At 56.6% G+C, this 24,714-nt stretch overlaps 1 protein-coding gene across 5 annotated transcripts in view; it reads right to left on the bottom strand.

Moving 5' to 3' along the window:
• The window catches only part of KIF17 (kinesin family member 17), a 42,269-nt gene that overhangs the window by 9,078 nt on the left and 8,477 nt on the right, over nt 1-24,714 (bottom strand). For 2 of the 5 annotated variants that reach the window (XM_028090826.2, XM_088023039.1), the window contains exons 4-11: nt 20,881-21,070; nt 17,205-17,657; nt 13,388-13,497; nt 9,122-9,269; nt 7,136-7,671; nt 6,217-6,297; nt 4,905-5,116; nt 3,132-3,363 (exon numbers count right to left, since the gene is read on the bottom strand). In XM_028090826.2, the coding sequence (XP_027946627.1) occupies nt 3,132-3,363; nt 4,905-5,116; nt 6,217-6,297; nt 7,136-7,671; nt 9,122-9,269; nt 13,388-13,497; nt 17,205-17,657; nt 20,881-21,070 (1,962 nt within the window). Of the gene's footprint in view, nt 1-3,131; nt 3,421-4,904; nt 5,117-5,734; nt 5,834-6,216; nt 6,298-7,135; nt 7,672-9,121; nt 9,270-13,387; nt 13,498-17,204; nt 17,658-20,880; nt 21,071-24,714 lie in introns of all 5 variants that reach the window. The other 3 variants (XM_088023037.1, XM_088023038.1, XM_088023040.1) reach the window with 3 other exon arrangements.

The raw sequence follows: 24,714 nt of genomic DNA, 5'->3' as shown, positions 1-24,714 counted from the left end.
CTAGGAAACACGGAGAGCCATGTGGAACGAATAAAATGGAATCAGCTCTTCACACAGGCACCAGGATAAATTCCAAGTGGATCTGATTTAAATATAAAAAAGAAAGAAAGATGGGTCGCCTGGGTGGCTCAACTCTTGATTTCAGTTCAGGGCGTGATCTCACGGTCATGAGATTGAGTTCTGCATCGGGCTCCTCGCTCAGCAGGGCGTCTGCTCGAGATTCTCTCTCTCTCCCTCTACCCCTCCCCCTGCTCACTTGCTGTCTAAAAAAAAATACTAATAAAAAATAATAAAAATATAAAGAAAGAAAGAGAGAAAGAAACTATACAAGTTCTAGAAGGAAACATAAATGAACTTTGCCAACTGTGACTCAGAATCTACACGCAATAATAGAAAGTTGATAATTTGACAAAATAAAACTTTAAAAAAATTCTTTTGTATGGCAAAAATACAGAGACTGGGTCTCTGCAAGTCTCTGGAGAGACTGAGGGGTTAGTCTCTGCAAGGCATCGCTTCTGGAGGGTGTTTAGAAGTGGGAGACTCCTTGAGGTGCAAAATGAAAGTCCTGCAGAAACAAAAGAAAATCACAAAAGGCACATTGACCCCTCCTACCGAGAGAGAGAGAGAGAGAGAGATTGGGGGGGGACCCAAAAGTGAGAGCAAAATTTGGAAGGCAACCCCTATGATCAATCCCTATGATTGCCACCCCTTGGTACGTGCCAGTGACTATGTTTCTCTTACACAGCAAAAAAGACTTTGCAAATGGAATTAAAGTTATTAATCTGTTGAAAGGGAGATTATCCCGATCATCCGGTGAGCCCAGTGTAACCAGGCAGGCCTTATGGAAGGGGCGCAGAGAGCCAGGCAGTGGACAGGCGTTAAAAGAGATGCTTCAGATGAAGGAGACAGGAGTAGAGTCAGAGAGCTGAAGCCTAGGAGGAGCTGGCCCCGGTGGTCTCTGAGGGGGGGCCAGGAGGCAGGAAAGGCAGGCTGCCTCTAGAAACAGAATGACTCCCAGCAGACAGCCAGCAAGGACATGAGCACCTCAGGCCTATAACCACATAGGACTGAATCCTGTCAACAACCTGAGAAATGGATTCTTCCCTAGAACCTCTGAAGGAAACGCAACCCTGCCAACACCTTGGTTTCAGCCTTATAGAATTCTAAGCAGAGGAACCAGTCATGCTGGAGCTGGACCCTGCCCCACAGAACTGTGAGATGATAAATTTGTGTTATTTTAGCCAACTCTATTTGCGGCGAGAGGCTAACTACCACAGCAATAGGGAACCGTCTAACATTGCACTTCACTATAGGAACAGAAGAGCATGCTGTCGACTGAGCAAACCCAGCCAGCCGCCCAAAACCTCACCTCTGCTTTCAGCTGGTCTTGAAAGTGCAGAAAAACAAGACACTGCAAAATACACAGAAAAGAGCAGAAGTAGCTAATCAAAGCTGCTCTAAGAAACAGAAAATGAAAATCAAAGCATTTCAGCAGAAGAAAATTCCCCCACAAAGCACGAGCACACAGAACCAAAATGTAACCCAACATCCTGATGTGAATAAAATTTCCTGCAATTCACATATATGAACATTTCAAACCAGTAATCCAAAATCTTAAAGTGGAAATGGACAGAAACGAAGAAGGTGTAAAATGGGACATTAAGCTGAACTCCAGAAAGAATTTTTCAAAACTTAGGTGCGTAGACCAAATTATGAGATATCCCCGGAAGAACAAATTTGGCCGAAAACATAAAAAAGCTATTAAGAAAAAGCATGAAAATAGCCAAGAAAATGTGAACACCACAGAGGTTCAAAGAGGGAAAAGCATCAGCTTCTGCTTTGGCGAGATCCTTGGGTTGGTGGTGCTGGATGGGGATGAGGGGTGCCCTGCGGTCGGCTGATGGGGACGTGTCAGGGCCCAGAGCCCCCGAGGGTGCACGGAGGGAAGCAGACAGCAGCTCCTCCTGCCTTGTCGTCACTCCCTGCATTCAGTCACATCCGCCTCCCTTCTGCTCCTAGAGCCACTAACCTCATACTCAGCACTGGCCCCTCCCTCAGCCTGGAAGGCTCTTCCTTTGGTCACGACCAGGCCCCACCTCTCCTAAGGTTCAGGCCCCACCTCGGAAGTCACCACCTCCAGGAGAACTTCCCTGCCCCCCCCACCCAAGGTGGCCCCGAGAACTCCTAGGGTTCCGCTGATGCTCAGTTCCCCAGTGTGGGTGCTGGTTTCATGGGTGCGTTCACTTTGTGGAAAAGAGTTAAGTTGTGCACTTGTCATTTGCACGTGTGTACTGCAATCCAAATGAAAAAATAAAACTAAAGCCACCTGATGTGGGAAACAAAGGCAGGAGGAAAAATTCTTAAATTTCCTTACTGCCTACAGCCCATTGACAAGTCCTTGAAACAGGCAGAGTGACACTCCTCTAGGGACTCGACTGCCTTGATGTTGACACTTTGCTAAGTAAGGGCAAAAGGCAATCCTAGCCCGACCCCCCACCCTCACCCCATCCTGTAAGTCTACTTTAACATATACAACTTCCTTTGGAAACTTCCTTTTTCTCTACCCCCCAAGATACGTGTTGGCAATCACCCCCTAAGCATATGGCCCACCGATATACACCTGAAGGGTCTCATGACTCAGGTTTTATTAGTCGGTAATAAATGACCTTTCCCCAACAACAGCTAGCCCCTTCAAGGTCCTGGAAACCTTGCTTCCAGAATTCCTTAGAGACTTAAACTATCCCTGACCCCCTCCCAACTTGAAAGTACATAACGGACCACTCCTCGTGACCCTGGTGCAGCTCCTTCTGCCCACAGGTCCTGTCTCCATGCTTTAATAAAACCACTTTTTGCACCAAAGACGTCTCAAGACTTCTTTCTTGGCCGTGGGCTTTGAACTCTAACGTCTTTCCTACATCACCACCCTCCCCTAGAATCCCCTTCACAGCACTGTCACTGTCCGGCGCTGTCCCGCTTGGTCCTCTGTTGTCCCATCTGTCACACACCCTCCCCCAGCCCAGCAGCCATGTGTCACTGGGACTGCCTCCAGGGCGGGCGAGGCACACAGCAGGCACCGAATAAATGCGGACTTACGAAAACGCGGAGGGCCACCCGGGCGTGGGGGGCCTCACCTTCCTCTGCATCTTCTCCAGCAGCTTGCTCTTGGCCCGCACCTCCTCCTGGATGGAGTCGTAGACGGTGAGCAGCACCCGGTCGCCGCCGTCCTCGTCGGAGTTCTGCAGGGCTGCCACCAGCTGCTTCTTGCGCTCGTCCGCGTACCGCTTCCGCCGCTTGTGCTTCTCCTTCAGGTCCTTGTTCTTGGCCTGCTCCCCCCCCACCACCTGCTGCTCCAACAGCTGCAAACTGCCGGCAGGGAGAGGAAGGTGCGCGTGATGGTGCGGGGCCATCACCGCGAGCTTGCTGTCCAGCAGGACGTCGTGGAGGCCTCACAACCACCCCTCCCAGACACGGCACGGGCTCAGAGAGGCGAGGCCTCTGGCCGGGGTCAGAGCAGATCCACCCAGGCCTGTGCACACAGCCGCACGACAGGATGGGCAAGCATCTCCCCACGGACCAGAGCTGACCCACCCGCCACCCGCCCCGGGCCTCCGGGAGCCCACGGTCCCCACAGCGCAGCAGGCTGGCGGCCGTGCTCCCCGGCACCCCGCATGAGCAGAGCATCCTGGGCTGTGAGCAATATTCGGTGCACTGGGGCCTGGTGCTTCATCATCTCCCTCTGCAGCCCCCACCGAGCTCGCTCCAGCTCTCCTAGCTGCGTGCTCTCCAAACAGCCAGGCTGTTCCCCTGCACTGCACTTCTGTGCCACCCTGTATCTGGATGCCACCCTGAGGCATCTGGCCTGCAAACCTCATGCAGGTGGAGCTAAGCAAAGCTACTCTCAGAAACGGAAAATGAAGGCTTCTGTGAAGCCTTCCCTGACCATACTCCGGACCACACCCTGAACACGGCCACGTGCGCAGAGTTCTCTCGGGGCCTGATGCTCGGCAGGTGTGGTCTCATTTGACCCTCACAATGAGCTTCTCAAACTGGAGCTCTTATTATCACCCATTTTGTAGATGAGAAGCTGAGGCGCAGGGAGGTTTAAAAGTTGGCCCAGGTCATAGAGGTAGGTAGTGGTGGAGGCGAATGGGAGCCCAGACAGTCGACTGCACAACCGACTGGCTTCTCACACTGCAGAAGCAGGCCCTCTGTGGGCCTGGCTAGCTGCCTCCCCCTGGACCATGGGCCCCCTGAAGGCCAAGGTGGCAGCTCATTCACCCTTGCTTCCTGGTTCCCAGCACGCAGCCCCTGCTCAGTTCACGTTTGCACCGTGGACGGTGGGACTGAGTTTGCCACCGCTAGGAGGAAGCTGACCCACTGGCCGTGGGGCTGATTGTCACGGGGGTGAGCCTGACGTTATTCTCATTTCCAGAAGTGAGAACCAACACTCAGAAATGTTAAGTGGCTGGCACAGAGTGCCCCGGGCGGGCAGCCTCTGAGGCTGATCAGGGTGGCTTGCCCCTAGGGTGAGCAGGTCTCACAACAGGAGGGCACCGGAGGCTCGCTGGGAGCCGAGGAAAACCTGCATCATGCCACCGTGGGATTCCTGCAAATGCCAGGCAGGCAACAGTCCCTCCCCTTTCTCCTGGAGCAGCTGCTCCCCAGCAGGTGCCTGAGGGAGTCTGGTGGCCCCTGTACAGTTCCCCAAGCAGAGCACTGCCTGCCCGGCTGATAGCACCATCCCCGCCCCTTGCTCCTAGAGAGAGGATCAGGCCTTCTCAGCCTCATCAGGTGAGGGGGCAGGGGGCAGAATGGAGGCTCAGTGACTCTCATCCCCATGCCTGGGGCATAGCCCCTTCCTGCCCTGCCACGGGGTCCCACCAGCCCCACACCCCAGCACTTACCGGGCAAGCACCTGCTGCTGGTCCACGACAGGCAGCAGGTCGTCAGTCAGCACCACCAGCTCCACGCCCACACTGTCTCTTCTCACGCTGGTCGTGGCCAGCAAGGGCTGAGGCTGAGCCTCCAAGGACACCTGGGCCTCAGCCTTGGCCCCTATGCCAGGTTCTGCTGCCAACACCGCCTCCTCGGCCACTTCTAGGTCCTGGTCAACCTCCTGAGCACAAATAGAAACCAAGGTGGAGGCAGAGAGGCCGGCCCCTGGACACAAGCTGCCGGCGGCCTCAATCCCAGATGGTGGAGGCTGGGTCCCTCGTGGCCAGGGACGGATCACTTCTGGCTTGGAGGCACCCAGTTATACAAACATGTATCTGACCCGGTTCCTACTTCCACCATTTCCTCCAACACCCCGAAACAGTTTCCATCCTGCTCTCCTGCCCCTCGGGGCCCAGGCTCCCCATGGCAGCTAGGGCAGTTTTCTCCAAATACAAATCCATCACAGCCCTTTCCAAATGAGAACCCTGCACAGATTCCCAGTGCATTTGCAGGAAAATCCAGCTGCTTCCATGGTCTTCGGGCCCTCCGTGCCTCTCCCTGCCTCCCCCCTCCCCCCACCCCATCCACCCTGCTGCTTCTCTGGCCTCGTTTTTCCACTGCTGAGAAAGTCAAGACCTTTGCAGCCACAGGACTTTGGCACATGCCATCCCCCAGCCTGATGCTCTGCCTAGGCCCCTTCTTCCCGCTTGGGTCCTCTCTCAATGTCACCTTACAGCCAGGTTGCCCCTGGCCACCCCATCTCCCATCTACTGAGAACCTCGAGTGTGTCAGCTCCTACCCAGGGATCCCGTCCAGAGGCTGGGAGGCAGTTTTCTCTCTCCGCACATGTGGGTAGATTTAAAGCCTTCCTCTCATTCCCCGTGGCCTCTTGCACTTTCTTAAGCAGAAGGGAGAAGGGGGAGCTCTGAGAGGAGTATTCAACATGAGGCCCAGGAGCTTCCCTGCCAGCGCCTCGGGGACCCCCACCCCTGCCCTGCAGCCCTCGCCCTCAGCACATGCCAGGCCTCCTTGCTTTAGACCGGCTACGAAGGCCAAGCAAAATGTGAAAATTGCTGAGCAGTGGCCTCTTAATCACATCAATAATAAGAGGTAGGACTCCTCTGTGACAGGCCAGCTCTGATAAGCTGGGGGTGGGCTGGGGTCATAGTCCCTGTCTCGGGGGTGAGGACGCTGAGGCCCAGAGTGTCACAGGAAGACCCAGGCTCCTGGGAATCCTCTCCCAACCTGAGGGTCTGGCGAGGGGGGCAGGGGGAGACTCACAGCCCTGGGCAGGAGGCAGTCAGCTGTCTCAGCTTCAGCCCTAACGACACCAGGTCCCAGCAGATCCGTCAGGGAGGGGCGCTTGCAGGAGGACGGGGGGAGGGGGGAGGGAGGGGGGAGAGGGACAGCGGGCCAGAATCATCCTCTGCTCCCTGACCTCCCCTTCGGCGCCCATGCCCCTGCCCGGTGCCTCACCAAGCCACCACCTCCTCCTGCCTGTCACCGCTGAGGGGACCGGTGGGGAGCAGGGGCGAGGAGAGAAGAGAACAGGGAAGAGAGAACCAGGGAGGGAGCGTGCTCCAGGAGCATCGCATTACCTCAGGTGAAGCACGCAGTGTCGGCACCCCCATTTTAGAGAAGAGGAGACCGAGGCCCAGAAAGGTGACTGCCCAAGGTCCCACAACTATGTGAGTGGTAGAGCTGGGATTTAACCCAGGTGTGTCCGGCTCAAAGGCTCTTCACACACAAGGAAAGGAAAGGAAAAGGAAGGAAACAAGCGGAAGAGAGGGGGAAGAGAATTTAAACCACACAAGAGAGTGGAAAGGAGAGAAGGCATCCAGGAAAGCGGCAGGATCCCGGGGTCGGGGCCGGGGGGGGGGAGCCCCTGAAAGGGAGCAGCCTTCCCGCAGCCCCCAGCCTCCTCCGGCTCCTTCTTTCGGGCCTGGAAGCTTGGTGTAACCATGGCAACTCAGCCAACCCCCCAAATGGGTGTCCCTCCATTAGCAGAACAGGTGCCCACCTGGCAAAGCCTCCTATCTCCATCCCCCCTTCCCTCCCGACCTACGGAGCACGAGACAGGGCTTCTCCGGCTACCAAGCCGGAGCCCCCCGCACAGACGGTGAGAACTGGGTGCGCGCCCAGTGGCCTGAGTGCCCCCAGCCGAGTTCTGCCTGCTGACTCTTGGCATGGCACCGGCTACCTGTGTGCAGAGCCTGGGTGCGCCAGCCTGGAGGGCCTCGGCCCCGGCCACTGTGGAGGAGAGCCTGGCCAGCTTGGCTTCCACCTCGGCAAACGGGTCATGCAGGCTGGGCAACAGACCCAGGGCTGCCAGCTCGACGGGTCCAGCCTGCGGCAGGGCTTCCGTGGCCTCCGGGCTGAGGTGCGGCTCTGGGAGGTAGCTGCTCTGGGCCTCCGCCTCGGGCACGGAGAACTCCACGTCGGAAGGCTCCTGGGGCCCTGGGCAGGCCTCGGACATGGAGGTTTCCTCGAGCGTGGAAGACTCATCAGACCCCAGAGACACCTCAGACTTGGAAGTCTCCGCCACAGGCAGCATCTCGAATCCAGGAGAAAGCTCGGTCTTGGAGACATCCCCGCCGGGCAGGGTGTGCAGCATGGAGTGGATCCCGGGTGTCACGGCCATCTCGGAGTGGAACGTGGGGGAGCACTCAGACCTGTTGGCAAACTCGGGCCTGGATGTGCCCTGCGCCTTGAGGACCTCTGCCTTGAGGACAGCCTCTGCAAATGGAGACTCCCTTTAGCTCCTAACAGTGGAGGACGAGTGAGCCCCTGGGGGTCAGCCCCAAACACACCATCTCTAAGGGACGGGCTTAAGAGCCAGAGCCTCCCAGGCCCCCAAATACTGGCCTCCCACCTCTGCCCTCTCCTCTATCAGAACTCAGACCCCGTCTCCTTCCTCCTCTTCCAGGAAGTCTTCCCTGACCAGCACCAGGAGCTCTCCATCCTCCGACCTCTCCAGCCATTAGTTGCCTTGGGGCTGCTCTCCGCACAGAAGGTGACTGCCCTGTGAGTCTCATGGCCTTCAAGGCCGAGAGCTCCCGATGAGCAAGCAAACTTCACACCCGAGACCCCGAGGGGCCCCCACAGGGTGTCCTGCTCAGGGCTCTCACCCACAAAAAATGCTAGATCCATGGGAGTTAAATGAACACTGCGGATGATTGTTAGATCAAATAAAACCACTTGGAGGCCTAATATTCAAACTGGACTGGGGGAACACTCTGAAGGACAGAACATGCTAGAACCTGCCCTTCCCTCTCCTCTGGGTCTGCCAGTGTGGACGAGACCGCAATCCCACAGGCCTCCTTAGGGCTCCCAGCTCATGGGCTTTACCTCCACCCACTTCTTTGTCACTGTGTCCTGGGCTCCCCTGAGAGAGTCCTGACGTTCCCTTTGCTAGGGACATCCACTCCCCAGCTCAGCGGCCGGAAGCTCTCCAAGCCTCAGTTGGCATGCTGGCAATGTGAGGATTCAGTACGTCCTCACTCACTGACGGAGTACCTAGCACCTAGCACCTGCCACACAGCAATGCCCAATAAATGGCACCCACGATGTGACCAATATCGTCCTCATTACAAGGTGGATTTCATAGTATTTTGGTGAGCGCTAGGAAGTCTGAGCTGCCTGGCAGCACAGGTGTTTGGATGATAGTGGTAGGGTGGAACGTTCTAGAATGTCAAAAAGACAACAAAAATCTTTAGCAAGGTGAAAGTCCTTGCTAATAATTGAATCCTTATTTTGGGATGTGGTTGCTTTGGTAACAGAGGGGCTCAAAAATGGGAGGAGACTAGAAAATGCAGAAACGGGGGGAAGGAACTTACCCATGACATATGGGTGATACGTTGTAATGCTAAGTCCGCCTTGGATTAGGGCCCAGCCGGGGCCACCGGCTTCACAGATACAATGCTGGGTGGGTGAGAACACTGCCTGGGTTCCAATCCTGACTCACTTCACCAGCTGTATGACCACGGACAAATTACTCACCCTCTCTGTGCCTCAGTTTCCTTACCTATAAAATGAGGCTCATGGTGGTACCTACCTTGCTGGGCTGTACTGAGGAGTACCTAGAACTGAGCCTGGTGCACAGGAAGATGCTCTATAAATGTCAGTTAGTAAAATGGGGAGGGGAGCCAGCTGGCCACCCTCCCGACAGCCCGGGCCAGGCGCCCACCTGTCTCCTTTCGCAGGTTCTCCTCCAGCGTGGACAGCTTCACGTCGTAGGAGTTGCGCATGGCAGTGATGTCCTCCTCCAGCCGGGCCCTGGACTCCTGCTCCGCCTCATAGTCGGCCCTCAGCCGGGCCAGGCGCTCCTCGTACTCCTGGGAGTGGGGGGGACACGGGATGGGGGGGCAGCGTCAGACCACCACTCCCCAAGGCGGCTTTCAGTTCGCCTTCTCTGTCATTCAAACAACGTGGGGAATACCAATAAGCCAAAAGAACAAAGTTAAAATTACCTACACAACACGGGGACAAAATTGGCTGGTGAAGGCCCTTCTGAATTTTATCTACATTTTTTAAAAGATTTTATTTATTCATCTGAGAGAGAGAGAGAGAGAGAGAGAGGAGGAAGAGGAGAGGGGGCAGGGAGAGGGAGATAATCTCCTTGCAGGCTCCCCACTGAGTACAGAGCCTAGATGTGAGGCTCGATCCCAGGACCCTGAGAGCATGACCTGAGCCGAAATCAAGAGTCGGACGTCCAACCGACTGAGCCACCCAGGTGCCCCTAGACCATGTTTCAATGGCTTCCTATGTTTCAGGACAAAATCTACGCCTCTTGACTTGACTGAGTCTCCAGAAATCTGGACGGCCCACCCTGTGGATATACCTCATTTTTGCCACATTGGACACACAGGCTACTTTCCACTCCTTGACAGCCTATGTCCCCCTGCCTCAGGGGCTTTACCCTCGCCCCCCATCAAGCTCTTCCTTCAGGCCTCAGCTCAGTAACACCCCCTCCGAGCGGCCCTCCCTGACCACCCTCTCAGATAGCACCGTCCCCTCCTGCAGCTCGGCGCCCAGCACAGAGGAGGGAGGGGCTCAGGGGAAACTCCTGAGTCCACAAGTGCCTGGAGCTGACCACTGGCCGAAAGGACAACCGGACCACTCAGGCTTCTGACGCACGGCTCCCACAGGCGGGGCCAGGGCTACGTGCTAAGGACAGTACAAGACCTTCTGTGTCGTGGAGCCGCCCTGAGAGAGCCAGCCAGACCGGACAGGGGGAGGGGAGGGAGAGCCCCTGTGCACACGCCCACCTCATTAGGACCCTTCCAGAAGCACAGAACAAGCCCAGAGTTCTACAACGGCACAGACACTATGACCTGGGCTCTCGGGGAGGGACAGAAGGGGATAGAGAATCATTAATATGTGACTGTACATTCTGTGACACATTTGAGACGCATTTGAGCCTCAGGGCAATACGTAGGGTTACTGGGGCCCAGGGAGGTGACTTGCCCAGAACCATGCAGCTCTCCAGTGGACACAGGAGACCTCCTACACCCCATCTGCTTTCTCACTGTCCCCCACCCCCCTGCCCTGGCTTCCTCTCCTCCCCAGTGGGGACTCGGGCCCTACCCTATACTCAGCAAGCACCCCTGACTCCCACCCTGCCCCCTCCACAATTCCCTGCCAGCGCTGCCCTGGCCCCAGTGGCACCCAGGCCTCAGTCTCGTCACACCTGCACACCAGCGAGACCTGGCTGGAGACACATGCATACGTGCACACACACGCATACGTGCACACACATGCGTACAAGCACACGCGCACGCACACACGCATACATGCACACGCGTGCGCACACACGCATACGAGCGCACGTGCATACGAGCACACGCGTGCACGCGTGCATACGAGCACACACGTGTGCGCACGTGTGCACACACATGCACACATACAGCAGTACCAACTTCCAGACCCAGTTGTACATGTGTGACCCTGAACCACAGAGGACCTCTTAAGCTGCCCAGCGCCCCTCCTGGGTCCTTCTGCTCTACCTCCCTCTGCAACCCTCCACCTCTCCCATTTCCCATCTCCTGCTTCCCAGAGAACACTGAAGTATGCCCTCACCATCCCAGCCCACACCTTCCCGTCCACCTGCAGGTCTGCCCGAAAGCTCTTCATCCTCCTGTGACAGGGGACAGACCCTGTGAAGCCAAGCCACCCGCTCCATGACTTTGCTCTTTCCATCCCCATCTCCCTCCTGTAGCATGGGCTTCTCTCCGTGCTAGATCATCCCCAGCAGTTACAAAATGTGCCCAATACTCGAAACAGAACAACTCTCCCATGGCCCCCTGTGCACCCCCAGCTACAGGGCCCGGAGCCAGCAGAGGCTCAGGAAATGCTTGCAAACCCAGCCCCCCGAGTCCTGCTTGAGGCCAGTTCCACAGCCCAATGGTGAGAAGGCACCCCTCAGCTCCCCTTCCCACGGTCAAGGGAAAGCTTCCTGGAGATGAGAAAACAGGCTCCACGAGCTTAAACAGCCCATCCCAGGGCACAGAGCCCACCAAGAACTGGACTTGCAGAATGGAAAAGCTGGATGGACCCTAGGAATCTTCTGGTCCAAATCCCCCCCTTCCCTGGTGCAGCCAGGAGACTGAAGCCCACAGAGTCACATCTCCCACTCGTGGCGGAGCCCATCCCTGGCCCAGTGCCCTCGCCGCCCCACACAGGGACCACCCCCTCATCCTGAGTGTCCTGACTGGTTCTGGATGGGAAAGGAAAGCACGGTTCGAGGCACATAGTAGGTGCTCAATAAATATGAGTGGGTCATAAGTGAAATGGGAAAGAAGGCGAGAGGGAAGACAGACACCTTCGACTCTTCTTCCAAGTGTGGCTCACAGAAGCAGCACCAGGGCCTGAGCGGACACTCGGTGGTGGACAGGTGGTAGTGCTCGGAGGCAGTGGCCACAGGGCCTATCTCGTGACGACAAGGCCAGCAACCACCATCCCCGGGGCAGAAGGACCTGCCAATCACTGGCTCCTTGGGGCAGCCACCCCGGAGCAGAGTCTCCTCTCTGGTGACCCAGAGGGGATGGCGGCATCCTGCCCCTGGGCGAGGGTGCCTGCCCCACCCCACCAGGCTCCCTTGGGGGGAAGCTTCCATCCCAGCCCCCCGCCAACCCTCCCAGCCCTACTGTTTTGTGACTGATGTCACTTGTTGCTACATGATTCCAAAACCCACTCTGAACCCATGTGATTCCTCTCATTCTGTGGCTCAGCCATCCCCAATAGGCCCCCACCCCATGCCTCCCCAGGAGCCGGGTCCAGGGCTCCAGAGATGGACCTGACGTCAGCCCCGCCCCAGGAGCCTCCAAGGCGGCAAGGAGCAGAGCCCCTTGACAAAGTCCATCTGGGGGCCACAGCTGAGCCTCCCCCCAAACAGTAAAAGCCTCTGCCTGTCATGGGCAGCCCTTGGGGACTCTGGCTGATTTCTCCCAGCCCTCCAGCCCACATGACTCAGACTCCCAGGCCTTACCCAGTCTGTCCCCCGCAGAGGCTGGGCCCCAAACCCCCACAACCTCACCAGGGCTCCCAAGGGCCCCAGGGCTTATAGCTGAGTTTATAGTTGAGGGGTAGAGGCCCAGCTGCGGACACATCCAGGGACCCAGTCCCTGCAGAGCTGTCTCAGCCTGGCGTTCCTTCTCCACCAGGAAAAAGCCAGTGTCCCACCCCATGCTCAGGTATCTGAATGGGGCCCTCAAATGGCAGGAATCTCCAGAAACAGTAGGGCCTGGAGTCGGGATGGAGCCTAAGCTGGGAGTTAGGGGCTCTGCCGAGTCTGGCTGTGTAAGCCCCCCTCTAGGGATCAGCTCCGTATCTGTAAGTCAGGGTATTATTACCTGCCCTGCTGGTTCCCAGAGATGCTGGAAGGCACACATGGGGGAGGAGGAGGGGTCCCCAGGTGACAGCTTTCTCTGGGAGGCCAACACCCACTTATCCACTGGTCAAATGGATGCCTGGGGGCTCCCCACTGCCCACCAGGCCGCCTGGCTCTCAGTCTCTGGCTTGTTGGCACCTGCACTGGGGACCAACTCCTTCCACTCTCCCCACACCCCCACCCCAGCCCAGCACAGGCCGTTCCCACCACCAGGAAGGCCTCCATTTCCATCAACCCACAGTCATCCCGTCCTACAGTACAGAAGAGAGACAGCACCCCTGCAGACGTCCCACACCCCTCCTTGTGCTCCCCATGCAGGCCCTGACGGGGGATGGGCCGCATCCTGGAGTCAGGACCTGAGTTCAAACCCCAGCTCAGACTCTCCTTAGCCATGTGACCTTGGGCGAGTCATGGCCCCTCCCCGAGCCTCAGCTTTCTGAGCTCCAAAAAGGAGACTGTTGTACCAACCCCACGATGCTGGTGGGAGTAAAATGATATCGTTCAGCAGATGCTCTCCTCCTGGGCACCCCCTGCTTGCCTTTCTCCCACCTCCCCCGGTCTCACCTCCCGGATCAGCTGCTTCTCCACCTCTGTGTCAGACTGGATCACAGGTGGGGGCACCAGCTTCTCCTCAATCTGGACAGGGTTTAGGGGGGCCTGACTGGACAGCAGGGCTGGGAGAAAGACAGAAAGGAGGGCTGTGACCAAGGTGCACAGAATTTGCAGGAACTAAGCAGAAATCCGTAAAGAGACAACCACACACTCAGGCAAAACACACTTCACAGTATTGGATTTATTTCAAGCACATCTCTATGTACAATACTAATTTACTCAGTCATTCAACAAATATTTCTTGAGCACCTGCATGTTCTAGGCACTGGAGACCCAGCACAGAACAAAACAGACAAAATACACCCACATTGAGTTTTCAATCAGAGGAAGAAGGCACACACAATAAATAAGCAAAATGCTAACATGTTACAAGTGGACATGCTCTAGCAAGAGAAAGAAAGCAGGGAGGATGCTCAGGAACAATAACCAAGGGGAGGGGGTGCAATTTAAACAGTGTGTTCACGGAGGACCTCTTAGATGGGGTAAGGCAAAGGCAGTGACCTGAAGGAAGTGGGAAATTGAAGCAGGCAGAGATCTTGGGGAAGAGCTTTCCAGACAGAAAAGAGCAGTGAGTGCAAAGGTCCTGTGGCAGGAGTGGGCCTGGACTATTCCAGGAACAGCCAGGAAGCCAGTGCGGCTGGAGTGGAGCAAGGAAGGAGAGAATGGGTGCAGAGGAGCTCAGAGGGAGTGAGGGGCGGGGGATCCCAGGGACCCTGAAAGCTATGCTGACAACTTTAGCTTTGACTCGGTTAAATAGGCTTGGGGGGTTTGTGCAGGGCAGGAAAAGGACTTGTACTTGAACACGACCTTCCTGGCTGCTGTGTGGGCAGTGTACTGAGGGGGATAAGGGCAGACACCCAGATACCTGTTGGAGGGTGGGGGTGCTCCGCAGTAATTCAGGTAGGAGACGCTAGTGACTCAGGGGACAGTGGTGGACAGATTCTGGACATGTCTTAAAGGTAGAGACAAGATCTACTGCTGGAGTGGATACAGGTTTGAGCGAAAACGAGAAACCAAGGGCCACCCCAGGGTTTCAGGCTTGAACACTCAGGAGGAAAGGGTTGCCATCACCTGCGTGGGGACCAGCAGGCTCGGGGAGATCAAGAGCTCAGTGGCAGACATGCTAAGTTCGAAAGGATCGCTAAACAGCTGGATATTCAAGTCTGGAATTCAGAGGATACTGTGTAGCAATTGTTTTTAAAATTGTCTATATTTTGTGATGCTTGATATCACGGGGGACTTGCCGGCCAGGGAGAGACGGCCCCTCGCAGGGCCAGCTAAGTCCTAGAGAAAGCAAACAAGCTATCGGCCCACCTTTCACCTGCCAACCAAGCAATGCCGAGTCCATACCCTTCCCACCCTCTGTCTAACTCACGTTCTCAGCCAGGATCTCCCCTGCCCTAAGTCCCCGGGGGCCAGGGCCGGACAAGCAGGGACTGCCCCTGTGCCCCCACTCAGGAATCCTTCACGCCAGCCAGTCCTAGGCTGTTGCTCCTGCCTCAGCTTTCCCACAGAACCCCCAGTAATAGTTCCAAATCCAGCTCTGGCTCCAGATCCGCCTTGCTCCTCCCTGCCTCCCGACCAACACTGGTGCTTTCCCTCGTGGCCCCGTGTGGGGTTCCAGCCTCTTGTTTCTAGTGTAACGCTGACTCTCCGAGGGCCCACTCAGTCCCCTTTATGAACTAAGACCCGGACACAAATCACACGGCCAGGCTGGGGGGCCACACGGGAGCCAGGAGCACAGAGACGGTGTTTCAAGCCACAAGGTGAAGCCACCTCCGGAGTGGGTGCGGACAGAGGAGAGGCCCTGGTGGTGAGGAGGGGCAGAGGCTGGGAAGCGGGGAAGGAGGAGGAAGGCAGATGTGAAATCCCTCATCGTGGCGCCAAAGGCCCACTCCAACCCAGCACATCCAGGCCTTCCCTGGCCATCTCCCACCGCCCTGCTCGGCAGCCAACCAGCACAACTTGTGGTCCCCAAATGCCCCTTACAGTTTTGTGCATCTTTGCACACACTGGCCACTCTCATCCTGGCTGACAGGGAGACCTCTCAGCCCCCAACACTCTGCTCAATCTCCCCTTCCTCTGTGAAGCCTTCCCTGACTGACCACACCTTACCCCCAGACAGACTTGGTCACGTATCCCCTATCTGCCCTGCAGTGGCCAGTTCAGCTCTGACCTACATGTACTTGATGGTCTGCTAGAGTGTCCTCCCGCAGGAGACTAGATGCCCATGGGGCAGAGCCTGGAGCAGATTCATCTCTGTGTTACCAGTGCCCGGAGCAGGTCCACACACAGGGGGCTGCTTGGTAAGCTTTGGATGGATGGATGGGTGGATGAGTGGAAGCACACATAAAAGGATGGATGACAACGTGCAGTGGATGGATGGATGGATGGATGGATGGTAGGATGAATGGGACGGGTAGAGAGAATGCATGAATGGCTGGGTGGATTAAATGGATGGGTGGTGAGTATATGGGTAAGTTGGTAGATGGATAAATAATAGAGTGGGTGGGAGGGTGGGTAGGTAGATGGAAGGGTAGGTAGATGAATGGGTAAATGGGTAGGTGGGTAGATGGATGGATGAATGAGTGGATGGGAGCATGGGCGGGTAGATGGATGGATGGGTAGGTGGATGGGTAAGTGGATGGGTGGATGGATGGGTGGGTGGGTAGGTGGGTGAGTGGCTGGGTGGCTGGGTGGGTAGATGGGTGAAGGGGTGAGTGGATGGATGAATGGGTGGATGAATGGATGGGTGGATGGGCAGGCAGGTGAGTGGATGGGTGGGTGGATGGGTGGGAGGGTAGGTGGCTGAGTGGATGGATGGATGGATGGATGGATGGATGGATGGATGAGTGGATGGATGGGTGAGTGGGTGGGTGGATGGATGAGTGGGTGGGTGGATGGATGGATGGATGGATGGATGGATGGATGGATGGGCAGGCAGGTGAGTGGATGGGTGGGTGGATGGATGGGTCGGTAGATAGGTGGGTGGGTGGGTGGGAATGTGGATGGCTGGGTAGGTGGGTAAGTGGATGGGTGGGTAAGTAGATGGGTGGGTGTGTGGATGGGTGTGTGGATGGGTGCGTGGGTGGGTGGGTGGGTGGGTAGATGGATGGATGGATGGGTAGATGGATGAGTGGATGGGTGAGTAAATGAATGAGTATGTAGAATGGATGGACAGAGACGAAGGTGGGTAGGGAGGTGGATGAGTGAATAGACTCAGGCTCTTTTGTGCTCCCTTCCCCAAAGGATTCTCAGGTAAAGAAAACCTTGGTGTTTGCAAGGATCCCGCAAAGCCTGTGCTGCACATATAGATTTCTACTTGCCAGATGACAGCCAGACACCTGGGTGTGAAAGCTGCGATCACAAGGTGCCTGAGTGGGAGAGGGGGCGGGACGTGGGGGGGGGGGGTGAGTCACCCCCCGCTCAGCAGCACAGCATCACGATGCTGCCATAGAGACAGCAGGCAGACAGACAGGTGGGATGGCGGATGCGCAGCCTGGAGGCGGGGCGCAGGCAACGGAGCCCGCAGCTGATGAAGCAGACCAAACAGACCTCTTCCTGGGTCTCTCAGGGAGCAGATACCAGCCGGCCACCACCAAGCAGGCTCTCTCTGACTGTTCAAAAGCCATGCTCATAGGAAGCGGAGAGGAGATGGGGCTTTGCTTCTGTGTCTCTCGGATGGGCAGCCGGAGGCAGAAAACTAAGGGGGAGAGCCTTTGTCCCCAGCCCTGGGCCCCTCCTGCCACCTCCTTCCCCAGCTACCCACCTGACAGGTTGCTGGGGCTCATCTGCTGGGCCAGGATCGCCTTCAGCTTCTTGATTTCCTCCTGGTACTCACGCAGGAGGGCATCCTTGGGGTCCTCATTGATGCGTGGCTTGTTCTTGATGTTCTTGGCCCGGTTGGCATAGCGCAGTGTGCTGAGCGTCTCGTCATAGTTGTTGTCTGCGGGTGACAGGCAGGCCACCATCAGTGTCTTCGTGTTGCCACCTAGCGAGTCCTGCAGCAGCCGCGTCAGCTTCGAGTCCCGGTAGGGGATGTGTTTACAGCGCCCGTCCACCAGGGCCGAGATGACGTTGCCCAGGGCCGACAGCGACAGGTTGATCTTGGTGGCCTCCTTGAGCCGCTCCCCTGTGGCACCCGTCTTGGACTGCCGCTCGCTGCCCGCCAGGTCCACCAGGTTCAGCTTGCCAGCACGGAGATGGTCCCTGCCCCGCTCGTCTGTGGACAGACCAGGCAGAGGGTAAGGGGCTTTCGGTGAGCCCCACGTGGGGCACTTAGCCACCAGGCACCGAGCGCTCCCACTATCAGCCACATAGGAGCCCATGAGAGAGGCACTATCACCATCCCCGTCTTACAGAAGAGGAAACAGGCTCAGAAAGGCATCTAACCGGCCCAAAGTCACACTGTTGCTAAGTGGTGGACCCAAGGTCAGAACACAGGGCTGGGGTGCCTGGGTGGCTCAGATGGTTAAGCATCTGCCTTCAGCTCAGGTCATGATCCCAGGGTCCTGGGATCGAGCCCTGCATTGGGCTCCCTGCTCAGCGGGGAGTCTGCTTCTCTCCCTCCCTCTGCTTCTCCCCATGCTCATGCTCTCTATCTCTGTGTCTCGAATGAATAAATAAAAATATCTTAAAAAAAAAAAAAAGAACGCACGGCTACTTGACTCTGGGAGCAGAGGCTGGAAGGTCCAGACTATTCCCTGAGTGCAGTGGGATTTCTTACAGTGATCACAATCGCTCTCCCAGATGTCCTGTGAGGCCAAGAGTAGGGGGATGTGATTGGGTCACCCAGAGCCTTGTATCCTTCACTGCAAAAGACATTGGCTTTGGAGGCTCTTGGACCTGGTTCCCAACCCAGCCCTGCCTCCTCCTTGCTGTGTGACCTTAGCAGAGCCATGCACCTCCCTGGTCCTCAATTCTTACAGCCACAAAATGAGACTTACAGTAGCTCCCCACTCGGGCTGGTTGTTGGGAGGAGCAAAGTAAAAGGAGAGCACATTTTTACAGAGTTGACCCAGGTCCCAGCACACAGCAGGGGTTCATCCCCCCTGAGAACAAGCCCAATCCTGCGGTGACCAAGGCTGTGCAGACAAGGCCGACCCCTGTGTTGAGGGTGACAGGAGTCAGGCACTAGCTGGTAACAGGGGCTCAGAGCACAGGTTTTGAAGGCACAGATCTTGGGGGTCCAATCTTGATTCTATGTCTTAGTAGCTATGAAACTTGGGGAAAACCACTAGACTCGGTTCCCAATGAGATGGGAGGGAGGAGGCAGGCAGAGGGGCAGGGGGCTTCCTCCTCGGTCTCCTGCGGGTTGAAACCAGAACTGGCCTCATGTTGCCCATGCACACAGCAACCCGGAGTCTGGCTGGTACGCAGGAGAGGCTTGGACACATGAGGGGCTTGAGGTTGGGGGCTATTTTTTTTTTTTTTTTTAAGCAGCAGCAGGACGGAGGGACTGGGAACCGTGCTCTTGGCAGAATGTACCAGGAGCCTTAAACAGGTTTGTATCCTTCGCCCCAGGAGGTCCACTCCTGGAAATGTTATCCGAAGAAATGACTCTAAAAGCAGAAAAGGCTTGGTGCACCAAGATGTTCATCGTGGCATTATTTACAACACCCCAAGACAGGAAATAACCTTACCGCCCTCTAGGGATTGGTTAGAAAAGCGCACGAGAGATGCGCTGTCCTTTAGCCGGCACCGGCACCCATCGTCACAAAGACACGGCAGGAAAGATGCTCAGGGATGGTGCGGGGAATGGAACGCAGGGGAGAAACTAAATACAACAGAAGAGTTTGACTGTGTTTATAAATTTCATAGGATAAAAAGGACCAAAAAACCCCAATACGCTTAAATGCTAATAGTTGTGTTTATGAGTAATTTTACCTACCTTTCTCTAATTCCTAAATAGCTTTACTGAACTTATTTTATAATGAAAATGAAAAACATCTTTTTTTTTAAAGATTTTATTTATTTATTTGACAGAGAGAGACACAGCGAGAGAGGGAACACAAGCAGGGGGAGTGGGAGAGGGAGAAGCAGGCCTCCCGCAGAGCAGGGATCCAGCTTGATCCCAGGACCCTGGGATCATGACCTGAGCCGAAGGCAGATGCTTAACAACTGAGCCACCCAGGTGCCCCGAAAAACATCTTTTAAATTTGTTTGCAGGGCGCCTGGCTGGCTCCATTGGTTAAGTGTCTGACTCTTGATTTTGGCTCAGGTCATGAGATGGAGCCCTACAGCAGGTTCCATGCCTAGTGTGGAGCCTGCTTAAAATTCTCCCTCTCCCTCTGCCCCTCCCCCCACTCATGCACTCGCTAAAAAAAATAAAAAAATAAAAAAATAAATTTGTTTAAAAGCCTGTTTCCAGGCAGACTGCTGCATCCTTCAAACCCTTCTGCAAAGACCAAGAGGCACCCCCAAAGGCACTCTGTCCTCCCCCCTCCAGACCTGTCCTCACCTGCCCTAGACCCTGCCCCCCGCCCCCACAGCCTTACCGCATGACGTTGTGACCTCACTGACCCTGCCCAACCCAGATCAGCACCCTGGGGAGACTCAGACCCAGCAAGCACCAGGCGGTTGGCCTGGGGCCAGGTCACCACACATGCTGGGCGATGTCGTAGGAGGTACCCCGGCTTTGACCTTGGGTCAGGGATCTCTCCAGAATTATGTTTCTGGTTGGGCCAAGGCTGTTTCCTGCTGCAGTGCTCTTGAGAGTTCTATTCACGATGGACCCGGAGGCAGCTGTCGTGTTACTCGGAAAAACCCAGATATCAGAGACTGGGGTTCGAATCCCAGCTCCCCCGCTTATCGGTGGGACCCTGCACAAGCAAGCCTCGGCCCTCTCAGAGCCTCAGTTTTCCCATCTGTAAAATGGCCATTAGAATGCCTGCCTCTAGGACTTCCGTGGGCTGTAAACGGAAGGAAGCCTGTGAAGTGCTTAGCACAGCCGCTATCGGTGGCCAGAAATAAATATGAGGTTCTTCCCTTCCTCTTCCCTTCTCAGGGACTCTTTTAGAAAGGGGGATGGGGGAGATGACTGAAGGGTGGGGAGCACTGCAGAGAAAGAGGAGACTCCAAAAGGTCCAGGGATCGAGGGCCAGCTCTGACGCTTTCTAGTTGCGGGACCTGGGTTTCCTCATCTGTAACATGGGGGGTGATGCTAGTAGCCACCTCTTGGGCTTGTGGCAAGGAGTACACGAGCTAATACACAGAAACCGCGTGGCACGTAGTAGGTGCTCAATATGATCTGCCAGTGGTAGTATTATTGTTGATGATGCCGCTTATCCTGGAAACGTGGGCCCTCATACGGGAGGGTCCTCTTGGGTGGCCTCCAGGCAGTTCGAGCATCTTCTCCCAGTTTCAGATGGGTCCCCCGAGGCCCCAGGAGGTAAAGGGTCTTGGCACCCAGCTCTGGCTCCCCCGCCCCCACCAGCCCCACGTACCCACAGCGTAGATCTCGATGCTGATGGTGAAGATGGAGTGGGAGCGGGAGGAGTCCTTGTTCATCAGTGTGTAGCCTACTGAGCGGTTCTTCCAGCCCGTCTCCATGATGTGCTCACACTGGGTCACATTGTGCACCGTGTGCATGGAGAGCCCCTTCACATACACCCCCTTCTCCGGGTGCTCCTTCAGCTGTGGGCAGGAGGGATGGGTCAGAGCCGGGTGGGGGCAGGGATCCCCAAGGAACCCAGTGAAGGGCCCAGTTCAGGCCCCCTCTGCCCTCCTGCAGTGCAGGGTGGCACCTCAAGGTCCCTGCAACAGGCAGGGGCTTTGTTCCAGGTGGAACCGGCCTCAAACCCACCCCACCTCTTCCTTGTTGTGGGACCTTGAGCCAGTAACTTAACCTCTCTGGGCCTCAGTTTCCACATCTGTAAAATGGGTATGACATACGCATCTCTTAGGGATGTGGTGGGGATTCCGTCAAAGGCCCTGTGCCATCCAAGGCTTGGCACAGGGCCTGGCACCGGTAAGTGCTCCATAACGCCAGGCGCTGTCCGCACTGTTGGTGGTGGTGCGATTATTATGAAGGGCCTTTCTAGACTGGGAGCTTCAGCTTCCAGGGGCTGACCCTGTAGCCACCCGAGGGTTCTGAAAGCTGCTCTTTTGCCCGGTCGGCATGGCCCCTGATCGCCTCTCTGCTCTGGCTCCAGAGAGACAGGAACGTTCCCAGGCCCTTGGATCGTGGCCGGCAAAGGGCCATTTGCTGCCCAGAACTCCCACTGGCCCGCAGCTCAAACCGGCCTCCAGCCATCAGCGTGATGGCAGCGAGTAAATTAATTTATCTGACTGCTCCCTGCTTGTTCTCCAGGCAGCCAAGTTGTTTTGTTGCTGACACAGAGCTGTGAAATGCAATATTTTTCAAGTGTGAGAAAATAAAACCACTCTTGCGAGAGCAGAATGAATTGGGACAAGTCCCCTCCCTGCTGGTCCGAGCCACAGAAGGCTCTGGTGCTGCAGGCAGCTTCGGGGTCCCATGTGGGGCTGGGCCGCTGCTGCGTGGGGTGGGGGGTGGGCACACAGGCTCGCCCTATCTGCTCGAGTGCAGAGAAACCCCCAGGCCCAGACTGAAGGACTGGGCTTCCCAGAATGGAAAAGCAAATGAGGCACAGACTGGGAAGGCATTTGCTGAAGGTCACAGAGCTATTACTATCAGGGAAGCTGTGGGGTCCCAGGCGATGGAAGACTCCAGAAGCAGAGAATGGAGAGGCTGGAGCATCCCGCAGAAACTGAACTTTGAAATGACAAAGGGCTGACCTTGACCTAGGACGTGGGGGTGAGGATGGAGCACCAAGGCCAGAAGCAGGAGACCTTGTAAAGGGTGGTTGAAGCCAGCCTGAAATGCTCTGGTAGTGCCCTCTGGCTCCCATCGCACAGGTCCCAGGCCCCTGGGGCCTGGGCTGCCTCCTGCTGTGACCTCGGCCTGGGCCCTGGGGAGTGAGCGGTTGATCCGGCCTCTTGGGGAGCAGTAGGCTCCTAATCTCCTAGTCGGGCAGCCCCCCAAGGTTCGAGAACTGGCTCTGCCCCTTGCTGGTTGGAGAAGTCAATTTGCCTCTCTTCACCCCGGTTCCCTCTGTCAGACGACGATAAATTCTATTTCTGCAAAACCACTATGAGGGCTGAGAAGAGGGTGGAGCTAAAACCCAGTCCGGTGGGTACTCGGAGGGGTGCCACCAGCACAGGGGTGGGGTGTGAGCCCTCAAGTAGGGATGCCACTGCCCTATTTTTAGGCCCTGGAAGGCTTGCTCCCCAACCTCCTGATCCCCAAAATCTTGGCCCTCCTCGGCCTCAGCCCTGCTCTCCCAGGGAGGCTCTGAGTGCCCAAGTAACTATTCCTCCCTGGGACCCAGCCCAGAGCCTGGGCACCATGGCAACGGCTGGGGTGCTGGGATGCGGCCAGCGAGGGGCAGACGCCCCCAGGCAGGAGGGGCTCCTGACACTGCCCCCCAGTACACTGAGAGGTGCTGAGGGCCTCACCTCCACCACCCAGTGTGGGGTGCCTCCATGAGGGTGGTTGGTGGTGGTGGTTGAGGGAGGGAGTGAAACTCTGCCTCCCCAAATCCCTCGTCCGGGCTGATCTACTCACCACTAATCACCAAAACCTTCAGGCCCTGTGTTAAGCACGGGTTCAGAGCCCGTGTGGTGGGGCCTGGGCACCTGGATTCAAATCCAGCCTCACCCTTTCCTGACTGTGTGCCCCGCGGCTGGTCTTACCCAGGCGTATTGAGCCTCAGTTTTCCTCCTCTGTAATAAAGGATCAGAGCAGCACCTCCTCCTAAGGCTGTTCTGAGGTTCCCAGGAACAACCATCTGCACCTTCGCCAGGGGACAGCGGGTCACCCCCCCCCGCCCCACCCCACCCCCCGTGCACCTGTCACTGGCAGCCCCCGCCCCCGCCCCCAGGGCAGCCTGACTCACCAAGCCTGAGGCTTGGGGCCCACGGGGCACAGTTGCCAGCGCTCAGGGCCTGGGTAATGGAGGCCATTGTAGAGTCCTGGGTGTGGAAGGAGGGGAGGAGGGCCCCCTGCTGCCCCAGTGCAGGTTGGCGGGAGGGGGGCCCAGATCCCCCAGGCTGGCCCTTCGGGACTAACACGTGGGAGCAACGTCCTGTGCCTTCCTACCCACCCCCATTTCCCTGTCTGGGGGCTGAGCTATGACTCAGCTGCTCCAGCTCCAGGATAGAGAAGACAGTAGAAAGACTCCAGGTGGGCGGCTGGAGGTTCCTGCATAGAAAGAGCAAAGCGCTGCTGTGTTTGTCAGGAGCTGAGGAGGAGGTACCAGGCCGGGATGGGGCCTGGGAGGAAGGGAGGTCACACACCCATGGGGAACCGCTGTAGCACGTGGCCTGGTGCCTGGGACCCGCAGGTCATCCCAGTCTTTGCTGCATGAATGGGTCACCTGATGGATGCACCTCCCTTGGCCGGAACCCCACTACTGGCCTCTGAGTGCCCTAGGCAGTCTCTATATTGCTGACCCCAAAAAATTCTGGTAGGAAAGCACCTGACCACTCAGATCCCACAAGTTCTGGTACCAATACCGTTACCAGTAATTAGCTGTGTGGCCTTGGCCACCTCCCTTCCCTTCCTTGGGACTCAGTTTCCTCATCTGTACTAGGAAAGGGCCGACTAGAAGCTCTCAAGCATTTTTCCAGCTCAAATTCTTAGGGATTTTTCCACAGTATGGCCAGAACAAACACATTTTTAAAGACAGCTGCTCCCTGGGGTCTGATCTGCTCACTTGGATCAAAGAGTGGTCGCAGGTCAGAGAGGAACTCACAGACACCACAGGTGAACCCAGGGCCAGTGCGGGGGGGGGGGGGTGGTCAGGCGACAAGTGGAGGCTCAGGCTGAGTAGGGAAATAGCCCTGCCCCCTCCACATGGGCAGGGATTGGGGGGAACCAGGTGATTCCAACATCCTGTCCAATCTAGAGGTCACCAGGAGCCAGGAGGGCCGGGAAGCATTGGCAGCAGCCCCTTCACCTGGTTCTGCCCCCTTTCCCCTTGGCTGTCAAGGCACGTGCCCTGGGGAGACTCAAGCAGTTTGTCACAGAAAATGTCCAACCCTGGGGATGCCCGGGTGGCTCAGTTCATTGATGGTTGAGCGTCCAACTCTTGATTTTGGCTCAGGTCATGATCTCAGGATCTCAGGGTCATGAGATCGAGCCCCATGCTGGGCTCCGAGCTCAGCGCGGAGTCTGCTTGGGATTCTTTCCCTCTTCTTCCCCTCCGTCTCTGCCCCTCCCTGCACTAGCACACTCTCTATTTCATTCATTCATCCAT

Source organism: Eumetopias jubatus, unplaced genomic scaffold (assembly GCF_037043125.1).
Source record: "Eumetopias jubatus isolate StellerSeaLion01/CBP00866 unplaced genomic scaffold, mEumJub1_p1.0 scaffold_4, whole genome shotgun sequence".
Taxonomy (NCBI): Eukaryota; Metazoa; Chordata; class Mammalia; order Carnivora; family Otariidae; genus Eumetopias; species Eumetopias jubatus.
This window is presented reverse-complemented; position numbering and strand designations above follow the sequence as displayed.